Source organism: Grus americana, chromosome Z, assembly GCF_028858705.1.
Source record: "Grus americana isolate bGruAme1 chromosome Z, bGruAme1.mat, whole genome shotgun sequence".
NCBI lineage: Eukaryota > Metazoa > Chordata > Aves > Gruiformes > Gruidae > Grus > Grus americana.
This window is the reverse complement of record NC_072891.1, coordinates 27,523,907-27,545,013: the sequence shown is the minus strand read 5'-3', so window position 1 is coordinate 27,545,013 and position 21,107 is coordinate 27,523,907. Positions and strand designations below refer to the sequence as shown.

The 21,107-nt window shown below is 39.7% G+C and overlaps 1 protein-coding gene across 9 annotated transcripts in view; it reads left to right on the top strand.

Moving 5' to 3' along the window:
• The window catches only part of IQGAP2 (IQ motif containing GTPase activating protein 2), a 127,059-nt gene that overhangs the window by 98,239 nt on the left and 7,713 nt on the right, over window positions 1–21,107 (top strand). For all 9 annotated transcript variants that reach the window (XM_054811089.1, XM_054811094.1, XM_054811088.1 and 6 more), the window contains 16 exons: window positions 1,771–1,932; window positions 3,132–3,274; window positions 4,276–4,446; window positions 5,990–6,073; window positions 6,764–6,835; window positions 7,001–7,070; window positions 7,388–7,596; window positions 8,335–8,484; window positions 9,264–9,427; window positions 10,073–10,297; window positions 10,893–11,033; window positions 11,374–11,458; window positions 13,034–13,266; window positions 15,422–15,554; window positions 18,270–18,372; window positions 19,264–19,405. In XM_054811089.1, coding sequence (XP_054667064.1) covers window positions 1,771–1,932; window positions 3,132–3,274; window positions 4,276–4,446; window positions 5,990–6,073; window positions 6,764–6,835; window positions 7,001–7,070; window positions 7,388–7,596; window positions 8,335–8,484; window positions 9,264–9,427; window positions 10,073–10,297; window positions 10,893–11,033; window positions 11,374–11,458; window positions 13,034–13,266; window positions 15,422–15,554; window positions 18,270–18,372; window positions 19,264–19,405 — 2,287 coding nt within the window. The remainder of the gene's footprint in view (window positions 1–1,770; window positions 1,933–3,131; window positions 3,275–4,275; window positions 4,447–5,989; window positions 6,074–6,763; window positions 6,836–7,000; window positions 7,071–7,387; window positions 7,597–8,334; window positions 8,485–9,263; window positions 9,428–10,072; window positions 10,298–10,892; window positions 11,034–11,373; window positions 11,459–13,033; window positions 13,267–15,421; window positions 15,555–18,269; window positions 18,373–19,263; window positions 19,406–21,107) is intronic.

Here is a 21,107-nt window from a genome sequence, read left to right as displayed (position 1 = left end):
TGATCTGGTAGTGGCATCCCAACTGCTGCAGAAGCAGACTGGAGCCCACAGTTCTCCTGCAGCTGGGGATGCCTAAGCTCTGAGCTTATAATTTTACAGGGTTCACATGGCCCTTCTTTAGAGCAACAGCCACAGTATTAATTGCTAGCACTCCAGTAGAAAGGACTAATTTCTGTTGAATTGGGTTTTTTCCCTACTAAATATTTTTCCTTCATTTTACTTCAAAAATAAAGGCATAATTAATTAAAAGATGAGAAAAAGCCAGGCAGCAGGTAATGTGTGGCTTCACGGTTTTTTCCTGCTTCCTCGCTGCTGAGGCTGGATGCCTGGGCATCACAATATCACAGCTGTGGTACAAAGTCATCCTCAGTCTCATGGGGAGCATGTTTGTGCTTGGCAGGGATCCGTTTCAAAGCACAGAAAACTAGCAGGATGCTATTGGTAGAAATCCAGACGATGGTGGTGTGGTGTGCATTCACTTCATTTCTCAGCTGGCTGCCAATATATTTGGAGTTTGATCTGTTGCTGTCTAGCCAAAGCTATCCATTCCACCTTAGTCAAACCAACCACAAAGAAAAACTGTTTCTCTTGCCGAAACGCCCTCCTGCTAGCTCAGTCTCATGCAGTGCCTCCTGTATGTAGGCTGCTGATACTGAGCACTTTCTGGGTCAGCTCTGTGCAGGCAGAGCACCGAGTGTGGGGAGGGACCTTTCCGTATTGATCTGGACATACACAATGCAAGGAAAAGTGTTTGGTGTTGCAGCGCGAAGCACAGCTGTGGGATGCAAAGGTAGCCAGGTTCACTTAAGCCAGTATATAATGTATATGTTCTAGCCATATGTCTATTCACTTGTTCCTCTGTGCATGGATCTTGAATTTAGATGTGAAGGAACACCATTAAAGACCAGAGCAGCAGTTTCTAAAGCAGCATATGCCTCTAGTGTGTAAGGCACTTTGAAGCGGCGTGTGTTGGTATCAGCACTTTGAATGCTGTCAAGTGTGTTGGTATCAGCTCCTTCCGTGATGATGGGACCTGCACAAAGCACAGAATGCATAGGAAGTCCTCAATCAGAGTATGGGTAATGTCACATAACCTCAAAGTTTGAACACGCTTCACAGCATCACCTCTCAGAGCATTTTATGTGCCCTGGAAGCAAAAGCTGCATCTCTGCAAACTCAAGGGCATGAATTTGCTGCATCAGCTTTAAACAAGCTCCCAGGGGGTGAGGACAAGAAAGGGTCACTTCAGGATCCCAACTAGGATGCTGTTAGTGTTGCAAGACTTTGCTCAAGGCAATCAGGTTTTATTTCCATTTTGTACAGTAAAAGTGAATGTTAAGGTTTACAGCTTGTAACCTAATGACTTCATGCATCTCTAGAAGTCTCCCAAGTGATCAGCAGATGATGGCCTGTCTGTTGCGGGGGCAAGGGGGCAGTACCTCCCATCCTCAACCCCTGCCCAGGTGTCATCTGGTGTGTCACTTGATGGGGGAGCAGCTATGCCCTCAGACCGCTCTCGGTTGTGCTGTGGTTTTATCCCAGCCTGGGCAGAGTACGCGCTTTCTGTCTAACAAGCTTGCTGTTCTCTGAAATACTTGTCCTTACAAGCATGAAGGAGGCTGCAAACGGGTGAAACACTGCATTGCTGTGTATGCCACGCTGTCTGTGTGTGCCAGCCTTAGAAGTCCATTGTCAAAGTTGCTGGAGGCTAGAGTCGTGGGTACATAGAGTATAAACCACTTAATTTTCTATGTTATTATTTTACCCTAGTGGCTGTTGGAACATCAGTGATTAACAAGAGCTTGGAGAAGGGTGATTCACAGCCAATCCTGATGATACTGCAGTCCAAGTTTGGATTACGAGTCATTCCTGAGTGTGCTGAAACCTACTTCAGGAACCTCTCTGAAGCCAAGAACCTGAAAACTAGAGAAGGTAAAAACCTTCCTGAAAAGGATAGTTCCACATGTCTGTATCACTGAGGCAACTACAAAACTAGCACAGAAGGCTTACGTAAAATCACTGTAAACTAAGGAAGACAGTTGCTGGTTTTAAATCTTTTTAGAAACATTATACTTGCCCAAGTGTTTTTTACGTGATGCTGAACTGTTGCACATATCATCCAGACCACAGTCCATGCTGAGAAACAGGTCTAGCTATTTCCAGAGTCTAGCTAAGACTTTCTAGAGTCTCAAATTAGCCTCTGAGTGAATTTAGGGCACCTACTCTGACTGTCAATAGACTAGTCCATCCTCTCAGAAAACCATATTACTCTGATATTTTTTTTTTCTGTTAGCTGATGCAGGGAAGGGTTAGGCTGCACGCTTCAGCCTTATGCGTTACTGTCAAAGACCAATCCAGGCTCTACCAGAGTGTCCATGGCCCATGTATAGTCCCTGCGTGCTGCCAGAGCAGCAGGTATCAGCAAAAGCTGGGGCTACAATCTGCCCATAGCAAGATGATGGGAAGTTTTGTCACGTTAGAGCTGCAAGCTGGCCATAGCTAATGCAGCCAAGATTTTTTTTTAAAAAAGTTACCATCAGTGTAGTACACTTTTACAGTAGATGGGCATGTTTCATCCTGCAACATGAGTTTTGAGAGGGCATTTTGCACAATTGACCTTATCTGCTTTACCTTGTGGCCTTTTGTCCATGAGGAAATGAGGCTTTTCCTGCCTGTCAGGATACAGCCTTGTTTACAAAAGCACTAAACAAGACAATGAAGTGGATATAGGAAATGTCCTGTGTAAGCTAAGTGTCAATAAGGCCAATGTTTGGCCAGAAGACAAGAACAACATATTTTATAAATGCAAATTCAGTTCCACTTATGTGAGTGATGATGGAAGATGTACCACGCGCTGTTTCAGAAGCAAGCACTAACTTGGCACGTTGGTGTTCGGAGAAGCTGGCAGTGGGTCTGTACTAACCTCGTAGTGTTTCATTCTAGAACAATGATCCTGATCCACCTAACAGGGTGTTCTGAAAATGTCCCTACTACAAACTGGCCCAAGAAATTTAGTGACTTTGCATGTAAAATGGCTTCGTAGCAAATGTAGAGATGGGAAATGGCTACGGAGATGTGTAATTTATCAGTAACAGGGCACAATGTGACCTAATTTTATGTATTGCTTTTAGATTCTAATGAAAGTCCATGGATTAAACTTGTAATGAAAAACATGTATGATTACTATTACAATGCGGAAACTGAGGAAGGTACCTGCGTTGCCCCTGAAGGAATTGTACCAAAAACTTCATGGCTAACTGGTGAAGAAATCCAGGTAGGTGGCTGAACACTTGCTTTTATTGCAAATGCAGCATACATGTTTGACAGAGAGAGATAGCAAGACATGGTAATATCAAGGGGAAAAGCTGTGCTGGGTGAGACTGAAGATGACTTTAGTTCAGTATCTGCTTCTGGCAATAGCACCAACTTAAGTCTAAGCAGAAAGTGATAGCACAGCTTCCTGTCTGATGTCTGACAATGATTCAGGGACTTCCTAAATAGAAGTTACAGCATTCCTTTTAATGGCTGCCAGTAGACGCCAATGGAGGAAAGTCTGATTGATTGCTTTCATGTCCTTTTATATTTTTTGGACTTCACATTGGCCTATGACAAGGAATTTCATGATGTATTTGGGGGCAGGTGGAAGCACCTTTTTATGTTTAAATCTAATTACCTGACAGCATTCTTCTATCTATAAGTTTAATAGGACGAGTGTGATACTTTAACTCCTTTACTGTAGAGGTTTTGCATTAGCATGAAACATAACTTAGAGCAAAATAGATCATGCAAGTTTCTGTGCAATTTGTTTTTTATTCTGATGTAGCCCATCTAGGTTACAGGTTTATTCTGCTGCACAAACAGCTCAAGCCACAGTGTAGGTCCTTCAGAAATTCTAACAGTAGCAATACTTGACTCTGCTTCTCTGTAGAGAGATCTCCCTGATTCAGTTAGTATTTCTAGACGTCTGACTGATATCAAAACCTTGTAAGTATTAGGAAAGCAGAACTCTCTTAAAGTATAAAACAAATCTTCTCTTAAAATAGCGTATCTATCTGAATAACTGAGGCTTGAAAGGAGTTCAGCTACCCTTGAAATAAAATTCAATGGTAGCAAAGTAGCTCTTCCTTCATACTGATAAAATCTCAGGGTAAATCAGAGGGGCTTGGATGAATGTAAGCTGTGCAGATGATGGAGAGAATACAGACCAAACTCCAGGATGTTTTTGGCTTGAGGTTTTTTGCTTTTAAATGAACTTTTTCTATGATCTCTTAACAGAGCATTGTTGGGCAAGTTACAGCAGATTACAATCGAGAGCAGCTGTGGCTTGCTAATGAAAATCTAATTGTTCAACTGCAAGCCCAAGCAAGGGGATTCTTAGTCAGAAAAAATTACCAGGAGAGAAAAGCATACCTTCAAAACCAGGAACCATCTGCTGTCAAAATACAGGTATTGTTCTAGAACAAGAAGGTAACATGGTTTGGGCAACTTTGTGTGTGACAGGTGATGTGGCTGATTTACTACCACTGACAAAATTCTCAAATAGGTCTGTCTCCCTGTTTTCATTAGCAGCAGTTCAAACTTCTACACCTGAAATATGTTCTTGTCCTCACTGGAGAAATTGTGCATTTAAATAGCAAATACCCAGTTTTAAAAGAATGGATCATATCCACCTGCAGTCTAAGTTATTTCAGTGGAAGAAGCTTGGAAATACATAGCCCTGTCTTTATTCTGAGGTGCTCAGGTTTTGCATGGTCCACCTAACTATGCAAGTACAAGATCAGAAGGTATTTGAGTATTGAAGCAAAAATTCCTTGGCAAAGCATGACTTATGAGAAACATTCCTTTCTAGACTATCCCCAGTTGGAAGTGGTTTCCCTCTGCACCATGAAGTCATAGCTGGGTAGGGTGTGGCAGCTGCCCTGGTGTTCTCGGGCTCTGGCAGTATTTCTTGGATGTCTTCAGTTTGCTGAACTCTGAAAGCAGTATATAGGAAACTTTCTGCCGAGGGTGTGATCGCTGACAAATGCATGCACACGGGTTTTAAATGGTGAAATAGCCACCTCCTGTTAGAAGCAATTTATTCCAATCTTAAACAATCAATCAACCACCACCACCCAAAAAATGATAGAAAAATGTACAACTGTTTTTTTTAAAATCTATAGTAACTTAATTTAACAATTCATGATGATAAATACCATTACCACTAGCAGTTGTCATTGGGATTGGCTTTTCATTTTCTGTCATTGTGTCTGAGCCCCGTAAAGTACTGTACTTCAGTTCTTTGGGGAATTCAGGGTCTGTGAACAGGTTCAAAACTATGGAGAAATGTAGGTAAAGTTGTTCTCTGTTTTCTATGTGCATTAAAATAGAAAATACTTATGAAAAGACGGCAAGTAGAGGACAAGGCTGGTGTCACTGGCTGGATAGAGATGAAAGGCAAAATACGGTAAAGGCAGTGAGAGTATCTGTGTTATCCCTGTCATTGGGTTCCTTGCCAGAAGTTTGCTTCTGAGCTAGTAAAGGGAGAGCCAAGTGAGGGAATGGGAGGTTATCTGTTGTACAAGATGTTCCTGAGCGACTCTGGAAGACCAGAGGCTTGGGAAGGAGGCTACGCCAAGGACAACGGGGGTCCGGCTAGGAAGGGCAGCTTTTGGATGTAATGGGCAAGAGCTGGCAGAGTCTTCCCAGTGACTGGGATGATAAAGGATGTGGATCCACTGGTGATAAGGGTAAGGATGGCTTTGGGGGAGGAAATGGCATTGGACAACAAAGTGTTTGTGCTGAGATTGGCCAAAATTAACATGAAATGTATCAGGGCACCTTAAAAATAAGGAGGCAAGCTTACTTACACCTTAGTTATCTTTTTACCGCAGTAAAAATTTTTTCTCTGAAAGATAAACACTGTTAATGATTTTAGTGCATACATGCAGATTTTAAAAAATATTAGTTTCTTATCAGTCTGGTCTGTCTCCTGCCTTTTATAAAATAGGCTTTCTGGAAAGGATTCAAACAAAGGAAAAGTTATGTTGACAGATTAAAGGTCCTTCAAGACAACGTTGCTGCTATTGTTAAGGTAAGATCCCTCTGTGTTTTGTGTCTGAGTATGCTTTATCCCTTGGCTTGGTTCACCACCACCTGGGAATAAGAGACTAGGAACACAAACTGGAGGGACTTGGGCTCCAGAAATTTGCATGGTGTTGAAAATTGTTTAATTGACAGCTTAAATAAATTGCTTCTTGAAAGCTCTGAGTTTGACTTCTATCAGGCTTTGCTGAACTTGAGTGGTTCATTATAGAGATTTCCTTATGCTTCCCTTTCCGTAGTATTAAATTAGAAAATATTTGAACTGACAGTGTGTTATTTCATTAAAAGCTGTCAAATCTATCTGCCTGAAGTGCTCACTTTTCTGAGATGCTAATGGCATACTACGTCATGAGTAGATTGCAGATGGGATATTGATCTCCTGTCTCTGAAGGAAACTGGTTTATGACTGAGAGCTGAGACTTGAAGGTAGAAATGATTTCTAAAGATAATGCTACACACAGGTGGTAGAGCCCTCAACTCAACTTGCTACTTCAGTCAAAGCCCATTAATCTGGTCTTCAGACTGTAGGAGCCCAGTGGTACAGTCCTCTGTGGCCCTGAGCGTGTGAGAACAGCATGCCTGCAGAAGAGGACTGCCAGAAGCAAGTTTAAAACACATGCACACGAAACAGTTTCTGTAGTGTCTGTTAAGGTTTGATTTAATTTTATGATATTTTCAGATTCAGTCATGGGTCAAAATGTGGCTAGCAAAGAGAGCTTACAGGAAGCGGCTGCAATATTTCAAGGATCACGTAAGTCCTTTTTCTCTGCTCTGAACATGAAGCATGAAAATAGGGTAATATGACTGCACAGGCAGTTTTGGGAACCTCAAGAAAGAGGGTGCGGGTTCTGCAGTGTGTTCCTGAGCACAAAGGTGTCATAACTAGATCCTTTTGCCTAATCTTGGTCCCTTCCAGAATGATGAAATTGTGAAGATACAAGCATTTCTCAGAGCAAACAAAGCCAGGGAAGACTACAGAACACTAAGTAAGTGGTAACAATTGAATGTTGCTTATCTGGGGAGAAGTATGTTGCTGTGTTCAGTCACTTTTTTAAAACTTTCACCTGGGATTTCTCAGTCTCCGATTCTCCTTTAAAAGCAGATGCAAATGGCTGTAAACCAATTGTTTTACAGCCGAAACTATTTAGGATAGTTGTACTTACACATTATGAAAAAATATTGGTCTAATTGACATAAACTTCTCTGCAGTTTCAAAATTTTCTGCATAGTGATCAGTTTCACGAGGGTTTTTGGGGGTGTTCAGTAGTACGTCTACTAACAAGCATATTTACTTCAACTACAGTTGGTGCTGAAAATCCACCCTTGACCGTCCTGCGCAAATTTGCCTATCTCTTGGACCAAAGTGACTTAGACTTTCAAGAAGAGCTAGAAGTAACAAGGTTAAGGGAAGAAGTGGTTACAAAAATCCGATCCAATCAACAGCTGGAGAAAGACTTGAACTTAATGGATATAAAGATTGGACTGCTGGTGAAAAACAGAATCACTCTTCAGGTCAGCAGGCTCTGCTCATTCTCCCTTGGTGGCATGCACTGAACACTTTGATGTGTTGAAGGAGCTCAGGATTACACAATCACAGTACAGCTGAGGTTGGCAGGGACTTCTGGGGGTCACCTGGGCCAGCCCCCCTGCTTAAGCAGGGCAACCCTGAGCAGGTTGCCCAGGACCATATCCAGGCAGCTTTTGAATATCTCGAAAGGTGGAGACTCCACAACCTCTCTGAGCAACCTGTGCCAGAGCTTGGTCACCATCAATTAGTTAAAATACTCTTGGTAAATTAAGTTCTTTCTTTGTGTATCTTAAGTAATCTGGTCAAAATACCTTGTGGTAGAGGTTGTTCCGTTGTCCTGAGTGGTATGTCAGTTTGCTACTGAATGTCTCTGTTTTGCTACTTGTAGACAATAGTAATTCTTTGGCAGATTTTAACCATCTTTTCTGTGGTAGACTGCAGTAGACTTCTGATCATATATGAAAGCTTGTTCATTGTTAACTAAATGATGAATGAGTCTGTACATCAGATCAGATTTCCCAGACGGTGGTTGTTGGCGAGCCATACTGGTGCCAAGATAAAGATGTTCAAAAGATTGGTAGTGACTAGAGCAGTAAAATATACAAAGTGGCTAATAAAGGCCCTTGTAGGAATATTGCATTTAACATGGTTGGGAAGATGTTAATTTTTCCAATTTGTTTTTTATGAATATATAACCTAGACTTTTGATCATCTGTCTCCAGGATGTGGTACTGCACAGTAAGAAACTTAACAAAAAGAGCAAAAGTCAGCTGGAAGAGATGGTTATGGTTGACAAGCAGGGTATCAAAAGTTTAAGTAAAGAGAGAAGAAAGAAACTGGAGGCTTATCAACATTTATTCTACCTTTTACAGGTAAATCTTCATGTAAAAATTAGCATGGCAGCAAATTTCTATAGAAAAACTATATTGCTTGCTTTGTTTTAGTGATTGTAGTAGTGATTATGAAAAGATTCCTATAGTAGTATGCAAACTGCAGCAAATACTATGATCAACTTCTACTGTTTCCTGTAACTGAGAAAATCCTTGCTGCCTTTAAACCACGCAATAAATATAGCTGATTTTTTCTTGAGAATAACTTCAGTCTGTACTGAAGCAAAAGAGAAATGCTTTACTCCATATATCTTTTAGTCCACGTAAATTACTGTCACAATTATTGTGCGTTATATGTGATGGAAAGGAAGTTGTCTGCTGTGCAGCTGACAGCATATAACACATCCGTTCTTGTGCTCTTTTCATCTCATCTCTCTGAAGTTTTTCTGGAAGAATTTTAGATCTTCCCAGGGCAGATGCCCTCTAATACTGAAGTGGACACGCAGTATGCAATGTCGTCTTGGTAAATAGCCATTGTCATTTGGTAAATTGTCATTGCATACATATGCCTGATGCACAAAGGTACTGTTCAGAAACTACAAATGAAATTCTTACTGGTGCTACTCAGATATCTAATTGTGTAGTATGCAGTGTTTCTTATGCATTAGGATTTGGGAAAAAGTAAAACCAGTTTGGAAAAGTGACATAATGAGAATCAACATAAATGCTTTTGCTGTTAACAGAAATGTAGAGAACACTGTCCCCCAAGTGGGGTAGTTTGTCCTGGACGATAGTATTTAAGTCATTTGTTTGTTTTGTAGACTAATCCCACGTATCTGGCAAAGCTGATTTTCCAGATGCCACAAAACAAATCAACCAAGTTTATGGATACGGTCATCTTCACTCTATATAACTATGCCTCCAATCAACGAGAAGAATATCTGCTTCTCAAACTCTTCAAAACAGCTCTAGAAGAGGAGATAAAGTATGTGCACTCACAAGAAGACTTCAGCTAATTTGTGTTGCAGACAGTTTCGTGTGTACTTCATATCTAAAAGAATTTCCTGGTTAATCTTAAACTGCTGTAAAATTGTATATGTATTTTTGTTACTAGATAAATTTGTTTTCAGGGTAACTTATTCATTAACTCAAGCTATTTCCAATTCAGAAAAAAATCTTTCTATGGTGGACAACATTTTTGTATGAAAAAATCACTTGAAAAATACAGACACTAGGGTTTCTTGCTTTTGGGCTTGAGTATTTAAGGGTGGAGAAAGTCTTTTCTTTCTCTATGTAAATGTGTGTTCTGTAAGTGGAAAATGGTGGCTTATCCTGAAACAATAAAATCTTATTATATACCCTTAACAGGTATTTGCTGAACAGGTATTTGGGCCTGAAACAGGTATATATTAGCTGCCACTAACTATGCTATGTTCCAGGGACAATATTATAACACATATAGAATTCAGGTAGTAGTTTCTATAATCTCGTTTAATACAAAAGCATAAGAAATAGACTGTATAAACATGTTTTAAAATAGAAATAGGATAATTTAAAAAGTGTGGGTTTTGAAAACATGGATAACTGTATACATAAGTCAGATCTGGGAACTCTTCTGTGTTTGATACAGCTCTAAGGTAGACCAGATACAGGATATCGTTACTGGAAACCCCACCGTCATTAAGATGGTTGTCAGCTTCAATCGAGGTGCTCGTGGACAGAACACTCTGCGCCAGCTCCTGGCCCCAGTGGTGAAGGAGATCATGGAGGACAAGTCCCTCATAATCAACACTAGTCCTGTGGATGTGTACAAGGCATGGGTAAACCAGCTGGAAATGCAGACTGGTGAGGCCAGGTGAGTGAGGAAGCTGGACATATTGTACCATTTAAATACTTGAGGGATCCAGTCCCTCAGTTCTGTTCCCCTTTTCCTTCTCTGACAAATGGCACTTGTGCCCCTGCCTCCCTTCCCCGTCTTCCTGCAGCACAATGAGAGTTTTTGGGGAGATGTGCTTGAAAAACAGGTACTTTAACCTGTTCTGAATAAGAAAGGGATCACTTTCTTGGTCATGAACTTCAAAACTCAATTACTTATTCTTTACAATTGTAGTAGACTTTGCCATGGAAGAATTTATAGCCTTTTTCCCAGGTTTTATAACAGCGTGTTAGCAGTATTCCAGGCTTTTAAGGAGCTATACTGGGATGTGGAGATGCATGCCTTAAATTCGGATTCCCCTTTTGTAATTAAGGGAAGGTACATGATGACATGCGCACCCGCATCTAAACAAACTACCCCACTCCAAAAAAAGGAAGCTAATGCATCTGAAACTTTTGTTACTTAGCCAACTTCAACTGTATTACTGTTCACTGATGGCTCTTATGAAGAAAAAAAAAAAGGTATTTTATCCTCAAATACATTTAGCCTGGTTTAATATCTGTTTGCTTTGCAGCAAATTGCCATATGATGTAACCACAGAGCAAGCGTTAACACACACAGAAGTGGTCACTAAACTGGAATCATCGATTCAGAGTCTGAGAGCAGTAACTGACAAAGTTCTCGCATCCATATTCTCTTCGCTCAATATGATGCCGTAAGTGCTGAGTTAGGACTCTCCAAGCTGCAGTTCATGTGCACAGTGAAGCTTCACTTGAAACTCAGCGATGGAGGTCCTTTCAAATTGCATGGCTTGTGTGAAGTGCCTCTCAAAAGACTTCTCCAGCAGAGGGAGTGGTTTCTCCACTTCTCCTACTCTGCTTGAGCAGCTTTGTGAACACCTCCCTCTACTTGAAGCTTTTTGTATTTGCCATTATCTTGTTTTGTGTTTTAAGTGGCTGGGGGTAAAAGCCAAAAACCTGACTGACTAGAATGATTGTTTTATGTTTCATCTATGTCTTTCCAATATTTTTCCCTTTCATCTGCTCTACATGTAGTTACGGAATGAGGTATATAGCCAAAGTTCTGAAGAGCTCACTCCATGAGAAATTCCCAGATGCAACAGAAGATGAACTATTAAAGGTAGACTTCTGAGGGAAAACTGCCAGCAGCTTGTTCTTTTAATGACAAAGGGGATTTTTAATACTGCTAAGCATTCTAAGGAACTAAGAACACCAGTATTTACTGAAGGAATTTGGCACTTCTTGGGTTGCAAAGGGGTGGTGGAAGGGCAGGAGAAGAGGACTCTGTTGCCACAACCCACCTATCTTAATCTGAGTGCTCAGCAATTCTTACAGAAGACAGTGCTTAACCTGTTTTGCATAGTAACTTTTCTTAAAAGGTTGGAGTTTTATCTGAATCATCTTGGGTTTTGGTTTTGTACTACGGTCCTTACCATGAGCAATCCTTTCATGGAGAGCACTGTGGTCTTCATTTATTTCTGCCCCACAGTATGTTAAAAATAACATATTAAAAATGCATTAATATTGTAATTTAATACAATGAGGAAGGGGTCTAAGAACAAATTGCTAGTAGGTTGTTATATTACACTTATTTGTACAGACACTTGTACAGACTGAAAAGTAATGTGTGAGTGATAAGCATGTGGTACCAGTAACACTGGCCATCGCTGACCTACCACAGCCATGGCTCCTCTTCAGATGGCTTGGGGGCATTGCTCCATGAGCCTTACAGCCAGCTGAGGGACTGACAACTATCTCAAATTAGACCTATTTGCACTTCAATAAAAATGCTTTCATTAGCATTTAATGAAGTGGTTCTAAAATTACAAGCTATTCATTTCAATAGGACTTTCCTATTATTCTTCAAAAAGATACTATTCAGTGTTTATATATATCTCTCTCTCTATCTCCTGGTGCCTAGAGGAATTCAGACTCCTCAGCTTAAAAATTAATTCTGCTTTTGTGTGTGTTAACAATCCATTGGAAATCCTTGCAAGCAGCATTGATGGGGTACTTCTGTCCATCACTCCAGCAATACAGATCAAGGCATTGCTCAATTTACCAAAAAAAATAAGTAGCAAAAGGAGCATAAGGCACCTAACTGAAGGCCTTTAAATGTGTAAGTTGGGAGTTCCGCAGGTGGCTACACGTAAGCTGAGGCAAATTGCAGAAATAAGTCCTGCCTGTTTCAGAGATCTGGAATGATACACAATACAAGTTACTGTAACATCATTATAGAAATTGCAGTTTGGAAAATCTGTTCTCAAGTCCTTTAGTGCTGCATGCAGTCCTCATGAGAAACAATGGGTCCCTTGTCAATGAATGCATTAAACGCTGGCAGATGTCTGTAGCAGCTCCAGAGGCTCATTCTCTGCAGTGAACCTTGCAAAATCTAAGAGAAAGAAGAGTTGTATTTGTCTTTGTGTTTCACTCAATGCCTCGCATTGAGCTGACCTAAAGCCAGCACCAAATTGAAACGCGGTTGTAAAAGTCCATAACTGATGGACAGAGGTGTTGCAAGAGGCACATCTTAAAAGACCACAGGCTCTTTCAGTTAGCCACATAAATAGAATGTATGTCTTAAGGGTTCTTCTAGCACCGATTCCTATGGTCTAATTCAGAAGTAGAAATGATCATGTTTTGTAAAATGTAATTACTGTATGCACACGGAAGATGTCTTAATTTTTCCTTTTAGATTGTCGGCAACCTCCTGTACTATCGCTACATGAACCCTGCCATTGTTGCTCCTGATGGTTTTGATATAATTGATATGACTGCTGGGGGCCAGATACACCCTGACCAGAGGAGGAACCTAGGTTGTGTGGCAAAAGTCCTTCAGCATGCTGCTTCTAACAAACTCTTTGAAGGAGAAAGTGAACATCTATCATCTATGAACACTTACCTCTCACAGACGTACCAGAAGTTCAGGTAAGCAAAGCCTTCACAAACACCTACACAGTAAAATCTCGCCTCTAGGATGACTAAGGCAGATGGACTCCTCATTTACAGGAATTCCCTGCTCAGAGTTAAAAATGTTGAGTGATTTGCCATAGAGAAATTCTCACTGCTGTGAAAGTTGAAGCAGGAGTAACAGTTTGTATTTCTGCTTGAGCATTTAAGAACCGATCACATCTGCTGGCTTGACTGCAGTAAGGCTTTCTTACTGCAAACACTGATTCTGAGAACAGTGTGGGGTGATTCATTATCCAGCAGAAATAATGTGTTTTTGGGTCGGGAGGACAGCTGAATGTTTTGTTTGAGGGAGAAAACTTACTGGTCAGGAAAAAGTTGTTGGTTTTGTTTTTATTCTTTCATCTTTGAAAGATTCCATGCAGATGTTATTCTTTCATCTTGCACAGTCACAGGAAATAGCATGTTTTGTTACACTCTGGGACATAAGTTCTTTGGGATTATTGCCCATTTTTTGGGTGTTGCTATTATTAGCTTGAAGTGTTATTGACTCTTGTGACAAACTCACTTTCAGAACTTCTATCCTTAGTGTCTGCCCTTTATGAAAGCAAACGCACTGTTCATATAATGGATTTCCTTGAGAGACCAGCCATGAACACAAAGATATTTAAACTTAGTCATTCTGTTTATTGAAGTATTTAAGGGCATGGCATAAACATGAAGAAACAATAGGGTAGAAAGTGTTATAGCAAGAATAACAAATGTTAATGAAAAAGAACCTACTCTAGTTGGCCCTTTGATCACTACAAAAGGAAGAATCCCTTTCCTATATACAAAATTGAGTCTCTGGGTGACTGCACTCTGTATGTCAAATAAACCCTCCTTAGACAGCAATGGTGGCTGCTTTCAGCTGCCTGTTCCCTTTGTATTCACCCAGCAACTGCAATTGCAATATTAGCTACACTAAAAGCTACCAGCCCTGCCTAGATCTTTTACTGTGCACTTATGAACTTGTGCAGGAATTTGTGCAAACCTTTCTTAAGCCTTTGAGATCATCTGCCTCCATAACCTCCTCCTTTAGCAATATTCAGAAGTTCTCTACCTGTCAGTTAAAATAGTGCTTCCTCTCGTTTATTTGAAATTAATATTGTCCTGCTAGTTTCACCACACACCCCCTTGTCCCATTATTGTGGGATTTGATGAATGATTTCTGCACCCATTTCATGCTACATGACTGTGATTTTTCTACAAGTTGATCATCTTCCTCAGCTTTTCCTCTCCAAACTGAGCTATTGCAGACCTCTTTTTTTTTTTTTTTTCCTTCCTAATGCCAACTTAAAAGGTCCTCTGAGCCTGAAACGTGCATGTTCCTCAACAGCACAGGGCTGACACAGTGAAGGCAGGATGGCTCCTGCAGCATCCCTGTAGGCATCATCTAACATCCTGTTTCTTCCAGCTGCTCCAATTTAGGTCCTCTCATTTTGGAAAACAAAGTGGTCCTCTGACAGGAGGACCTTGCTGTTTCTTGGTTGTCTGTGCACCTCCCTGAAGCTGTTGGTAGCATGGAGACACCCCCATTGTCATCTTGGGAAGCAGGTCTCAGCTCTCCAAATACACGCTAGTCATGTCGAAGTAATGTTTCAACCATACTTTGTGGTTTTTTCCTCTCAAAATTCTTGCATTTATACCAACACCACATTTTCTGTTATTTTGCGCAGCTCAGTTTCTGAGTAACAGTTTAAACATTTGTAGGCAGAGTAGTAATTTTGTGCAGCTATTTGAAATAATTTCTTCTCAGCATACTTCATACTACAAAATGCCTTCATAAAAGTGGAGTCTTTCTATGGAAATCCTTTTGTAACTTCTAGAACATTAAATACAGACTTCTAAGTGTTTAAAATTTACCAAGTTATCAGTCTTTGAATAAGGACAAAATAATTTACCTTTAAAACAATCTTTTACCAGCTGTCCAGGAAAGATGGAACACTTTGTCATTTGTTTTAATGTGTAAACTTTTTGCCTCCAGAAGTTTCCTTCAAACACTAAGTGTAGATTGCAGTTTATAAGAGAAATATATTGTTTGTCAAAGATTTTACTGTGGGTTTTTTTTTACAGGCTAACTAAAGTGAGTTTATAGGGGGCAATTATTGAAGTCTTTCTCATTTTCTGTCAGGAATTTTTTTCAAGCAGCATGTGATGTTCCTGAACCAGAGGAGAAATTCAACATTGACGAGTACTCTGACATGGTGACTCTTAGCAAACCTGTCATATATATCTCCATTGAAGAAATTATCAATACCCATTCAGTAAGTCAATAAAAATATACTAGTCAACAGACTAAAGTGTATGGATTACAAAATACTTGCAACAAACAGTCTCTGGGGAAGGCTTAGTGTTTGTTCTTCCTTTTGAAATAACTTCTCTCAGTTCATCTCTGAAATATCTGGAATTGAGTATAAGATTGCAGTTTTCCTAGAAGACTGCTTCCATGTAAAAGCATTATCTTGAATAACAATTAGAATATAACACTTTCTGATGGGAGGGAGGAACATTTTTGTTCTAATCTAGTGTGACATTTCTAACTTATTTATACTTAGAAATAAATTTCTGTCTTGACTAAGAAAGTGACACCAATTTGAAGAAGCTCTTTTGACTCTGGGAGTAGAAGAAAATTCAGTGTATTTCGTGACTGTGGCATTCTGTCATATGTTTTGTTGGAAGCAGATGCAAACATCTGATTGAGAAGGACTGAAGCTGTGGCATCCTGCCAGTTCTTTATCGTGGGTAAAGAACAGATTAACTGCAGTCTGTATGACTCATTAGGGTATAAGTTAAATGTCTACCACATGGTCTTCCTAAAGCTGGGATATTATGATCTGTTTCCTGCCTTGCAAACTGTCCCCTGCCCCACCCCCCTCTCCCACCCCCAAAAAAGCCCAACACCCCCAAAAAAGCCCACAAACCCCACAAAGAACCTCCCACAAATGTTATCAGATACAGCACGGAAAAGTTAGAATACCCAGCTCCCAGTATGCCACTTCACAAGTTAGCTTTATTCAAGTGAAAACTAACAGCCTAGTCTGCTAAAAACATATTTGCTGGATTGTCTTTCTGCCTATTCTTTCTTTTAATTTTTAGGCCTAGACCTATGCCTTCACGTTTCTGATCGGTGGTTACATTTAAACACTAGTCTTGGTCAAATAATCCTTTTAGTGGGTGTGTTGTCACATTAGGACCAAATAACATATTAGATATGCAAAGTATTACTATGCAACTTTATATTAACTGATAAAATATGCTACAAAATATGGCGTAATTTAATGACAGTAAATTGTCAAATAAAGGAGGTTAAGTGATGGTCTTTTTTGATAACATGACTATGCACACTTGCTTGCCTAGAGGAAGCAAGTAATTAGGTCCGAAGACCATACAATATCTGCACGCAGTATATTTACTGGATGATCTTCCTTGTCCCATGCCACTTCTTCCACCAAACCTTCTCTGAGAGCTCTGAACCTTTATCTGAGTTGTCTTCTCTCACTGCACCTTCCTTGCAAGTGGAAATTAAACTTTCCATTCTGGTCAGACAGCTCAAAAAAAAAAAAAGTTTGAATAATAGGAGATGCACAAACATTTTGTCTGTTGTCATGTGTAGCTCAGCTTCAGAAAAAGTTTTCAAATCTGCCCTCTGTCTTCCATGGCATTTGCCTAAGTTTAATTTTCACTGCACACCTCTGTAGGATGTAGCTCAAATGAGGGATCTGTTGCATTCAACAGCTTTGGTTTTGGTACTTCCCCATGTATCTCTTGCCTTCACCCCAAAGAACTTGTCCTATGAATGTCTCTTTCATTCTGTATACGGCACCAAGCACGTTGGAGTTTTAATCAGTACATAGTATTCCTCAGCAGTTCTCACAGTATCAGTCAACATTACGTACGGTGTGGGGTAGCTGCTGCACATGAGAGAAACTTCTTTTAAACAAGTTAATGGCTATGGGCTTACAATGTTCACTTCTGTCTTGTAAGTACGTCTGAAATGCTTTTCTTTTCCGGACATCAGCTTTTTAGCTGTCAGTAAGTTTCTAGTAACCAGTAACTTTTGACTGACTATAACTTGCAGTGTTTAAAATACTTAGAATCCTGGAATTTTTGCCTACCGTGCATGCTTTGTAGCTAAATTTCAGTAAAGCTTGGTGACACTAGGTCTTTCCACCAGCCCTCCAAGTAAGGAGTATTACTTCTATGGGGAATGGCCTGTTGAATCTAGCAGTCACTAATGCTGCTGGCTTTAACTCAGCAGGAGGTTACTTTTCTCACACATAGCAAGACCCTGTTTTCAAGAAGATGTTACTGCCTTATTCATGCTCTTTATTAACTTGGATTACCAGTATTTTTGTGGCTTAAAGATTTGAGAATGTGCCCAGATGCAATGGAAGTTATTGTGAATATGTTCATAAATCTCCTGCAACTTCTAAGTCTATTTGAAATTGTGCAGCAGCTGCTGCATAGCTGGTTTCTCACTTAGCTTTGAGAAATGACTGTATTTTCTATCATTGATGTTATTGTAAGCTACTAGAATGGATATACAGAAAATAGATGTCTTTCTATGGACCACCAACCCTGCCTTCATTCCTTTGTGTGCTTAGTTCGGGATGCAGCACTGAAATGCTCTGCTTGGGATTATCGCCCTTTACTCTGTGATATTTTGTTAGTCCTAAAGGCAAATCTTAAACTTCTGCTCAGCTGTGATGTGCAGCACTCTGGAGATGATGGCCAGAGGGGCAGAGCAAGCTGTCTTACAGCAAGAGCAATTCTAGTCCAGAAATGAGCACGCTTCCCCCTTGGGTCCTCTATAATCCTCATCATACTAGGTCTGTGTCTTTCAGCATTTAGTCTCCAGATTTATTTACAAGTATAAAGACATTGGGAATGGTTGGGTTGGGCTTTGCTGTTTTTCTGGGGGGGTGGTTGGTGGGCGGGTTTGTGGATTTTTTTATAACTTCATCTGCATTTGTTTATAGCTACTATTAGAACATCAGGATGCCATTGCCACTGACCCGAATGACCTGCTGAATGAATTGCTGGAAGGACTGGGACCTGTTCCTGATGTAGAGTCTTTCCTTGGTATACTGTTATTTGTCTTCACTCTAGGGGCAGAATTAAATGGGGGCTTGATTTAAATACTCTCATGTCTCTCATAGTGACAGCTTCTTCACTTACTATAGAATTCTTTTCTGAACACTTTTTGTAAGATTTCTCCCTCTAGTTGAACCTTCTTCTAACTGCAATATTCACTCTAAAGATTAAGGATGTGATTAAAAATGCAAACATTAACAATGTTTTGAGCAGAATGCTACAATTGTGCTCAAATTGCAGATAGAAAACCAGCGATTTTTAATAACCTGATCTTAAGATTTGCTAGTGTTGGCTAGAAACTTACAAAAAGTGCATGTGGAATTCCATGCATTCTAGTAACTTTTAATTTTGACACTTAATTATCCAAATAAAAATGAAGTCTTAAAATTCAGGCAAATTTGTTAGAAAGTTATAAGGAATAAATGTGACTGATATTTAATTTGCCTTAATTGTAGTAAGATGTGAACTGTTTAGAAAGTAACTAGGATGTCATGGAAAAAATATCAGCTTTGAAGTGAATAGCTTGTTAACGTAGCTGCTACTCTTTCATTTTTTCACTATCACTGCATGTTAGGACAAAGGATGTTAAATTGTTTGTATTCTTTAAGAAGACAGCATGTGAATCGCTTGCACATGAGAAAAGTAAGAATTGGTGGCATTTTCCAGAGTACTCTAACCAGGCTTATAAATAGTTGGCTTGTGGTTTTGATTGTCCAATGTCCAAAAAAAGGGCTGTTCCTATATGCTAGGAATGGGTGTGCTATTTAATAAATATAATATTTCTGATGATTTACAGTTATTTATCTACGCTCTTGTTCGCTTCATGCATGGAATAGTAGGAAAGTTGACAAATTTGAAGTAAAAGATATTTCCTTACAGGGGAAGGAGCTGTTGATCCCAATGACCCCAACAGGGAAAGCACACTGAATCAACTTGCAAAAACAGAGATTTCACTGTCTCTAACAAGCAAATATGAGTTACGAGAAGGTGAAGATCAGGATCTCAAAAGCCTGATGATAAAGTAAGTTTTGCTCAAAAACCTATATCCTGGCAATGCTGTTTAAAAAAACTTGCTTCCACCCTGCTGCCCTGCCTAAGTGCGTTTCCAAGGTCCTGCGTGCACTCTGTTTTCAAAAGCCAGTTTGTGTTCAGTCCCACTCAAACTTTTGCAAAAGTGAGAGAAACTGCCAATTCTTCCAGAAAGCTTACAGAAAGATAAACGTACTCCCATTTGTGTTTTGGACCGTGACTGGATCATTATTTAACCTGGTAAGTGCTTTTCCACGAAGCTGTAAAAGCATTCTGCTTTACAACACCACAGCCTTGCGAAAGCAGAGATGAAAACTTGTCTAGCCTTGTAAGGGACGGACAGTAAGTATCACACTGTCCCCTCCTCCCCGTCAAAGGAAAACACTTCCCCTGACATAGTGCCATCAGGCATTTGAACAGGATGCGACTGTCGCTTCAGCAGGAATAGTGCATGCTTTTATCCAGGGAAAGAAAATTGTTTTTTCTATTTCGTGAGCAAATTAAGAAATGGCTTCTGGGATATGGGCTACTTTATAGTCAAAAATATTTTTATAAAAGTACTTAGTATCAAATCATTGGCATTCCTCTTTTGAAGTTATTTCAAGCTATCCAGAGTCAGGATTAACTTATTTAAGATCCTGGTGCTTCCTGAACAAGAGAGAGAATAGGATGCTGCTCTCCTCTACTACTATGCTTATCTTTACACCGCAGGTGTAAAGGACAGAAGTTCACTTTAAAGGGAAATACAACATAAGGCTTTTACACTTTTGCAAGCACTAGGGGTGTAGATACAGGCTATAATTCAACTCTAATCTGTCAGTGGTTTTTTTTCCAAATCAAAAATCAGTAAACTGAATTTACTAGGTAATATGTGAAGTCTTATTTCTGAAGAAAGTTCTTACCTATAATGTCTGTAGTAAGTAGTGTAATTTCTATAAGAGCCATGAACACCTGTTTAAAATTGGGGGAATCTAGTTTTAAGTGCAAGAAAACTCTTACTATTTATCCTAAAAAGAAGAGGAGTTTTTCTACTGTAATTGTGCATATTTGATCTGAATCTTAAACTTATAATCAAATACAATTTGAGACCTAATGTAAAGGGACTGCAATGACAATGTCAAATCAAAACTGTGTTATTCACTTGGTATTCCAGGGACCAAGGATCTAGAGGTGTTCCCAGGCTGATTTTGTAATAAGGATATGCCTGTTGCTGTCCCTTAAAAAGTGCTTCCTGTCCTTTTTTTCCTCTGTGTGGGAGTAAAATGCTACCCCTTAACAGAATCTTTAAAAATATGCAAAATCAAGGCCAAAAGAAATGCCTTTAATATTCCACAGTGCGGAAATATGTTGAAACAATAGCATGAGAATTAACAAAAGAATTTAACTTCTCTATTGCGTAAGTGCTTGCAAGTAATATTTCTCATATTGTGAAGATATCTGGTAAATAATCTGACAGAAGAGTAATTAGCAACCTGTGTTAAATTGCAGCAATATCAAAAGTTAAAATACTTACCACCTTTTACACAAGAGACGTATAAATACAGATGCTTAGCTTTCCTACCTTAGTTACAGAGAAGTCTTTTATTGCAACTGTAAAACGCTGGGCACCTGGCTAAAATTCAAGTCACAGCTGAGTCACTGAATATTCCTTGCCTTTCTGCAAGTGACGTGCCTCTTATATAGAAATACTGATA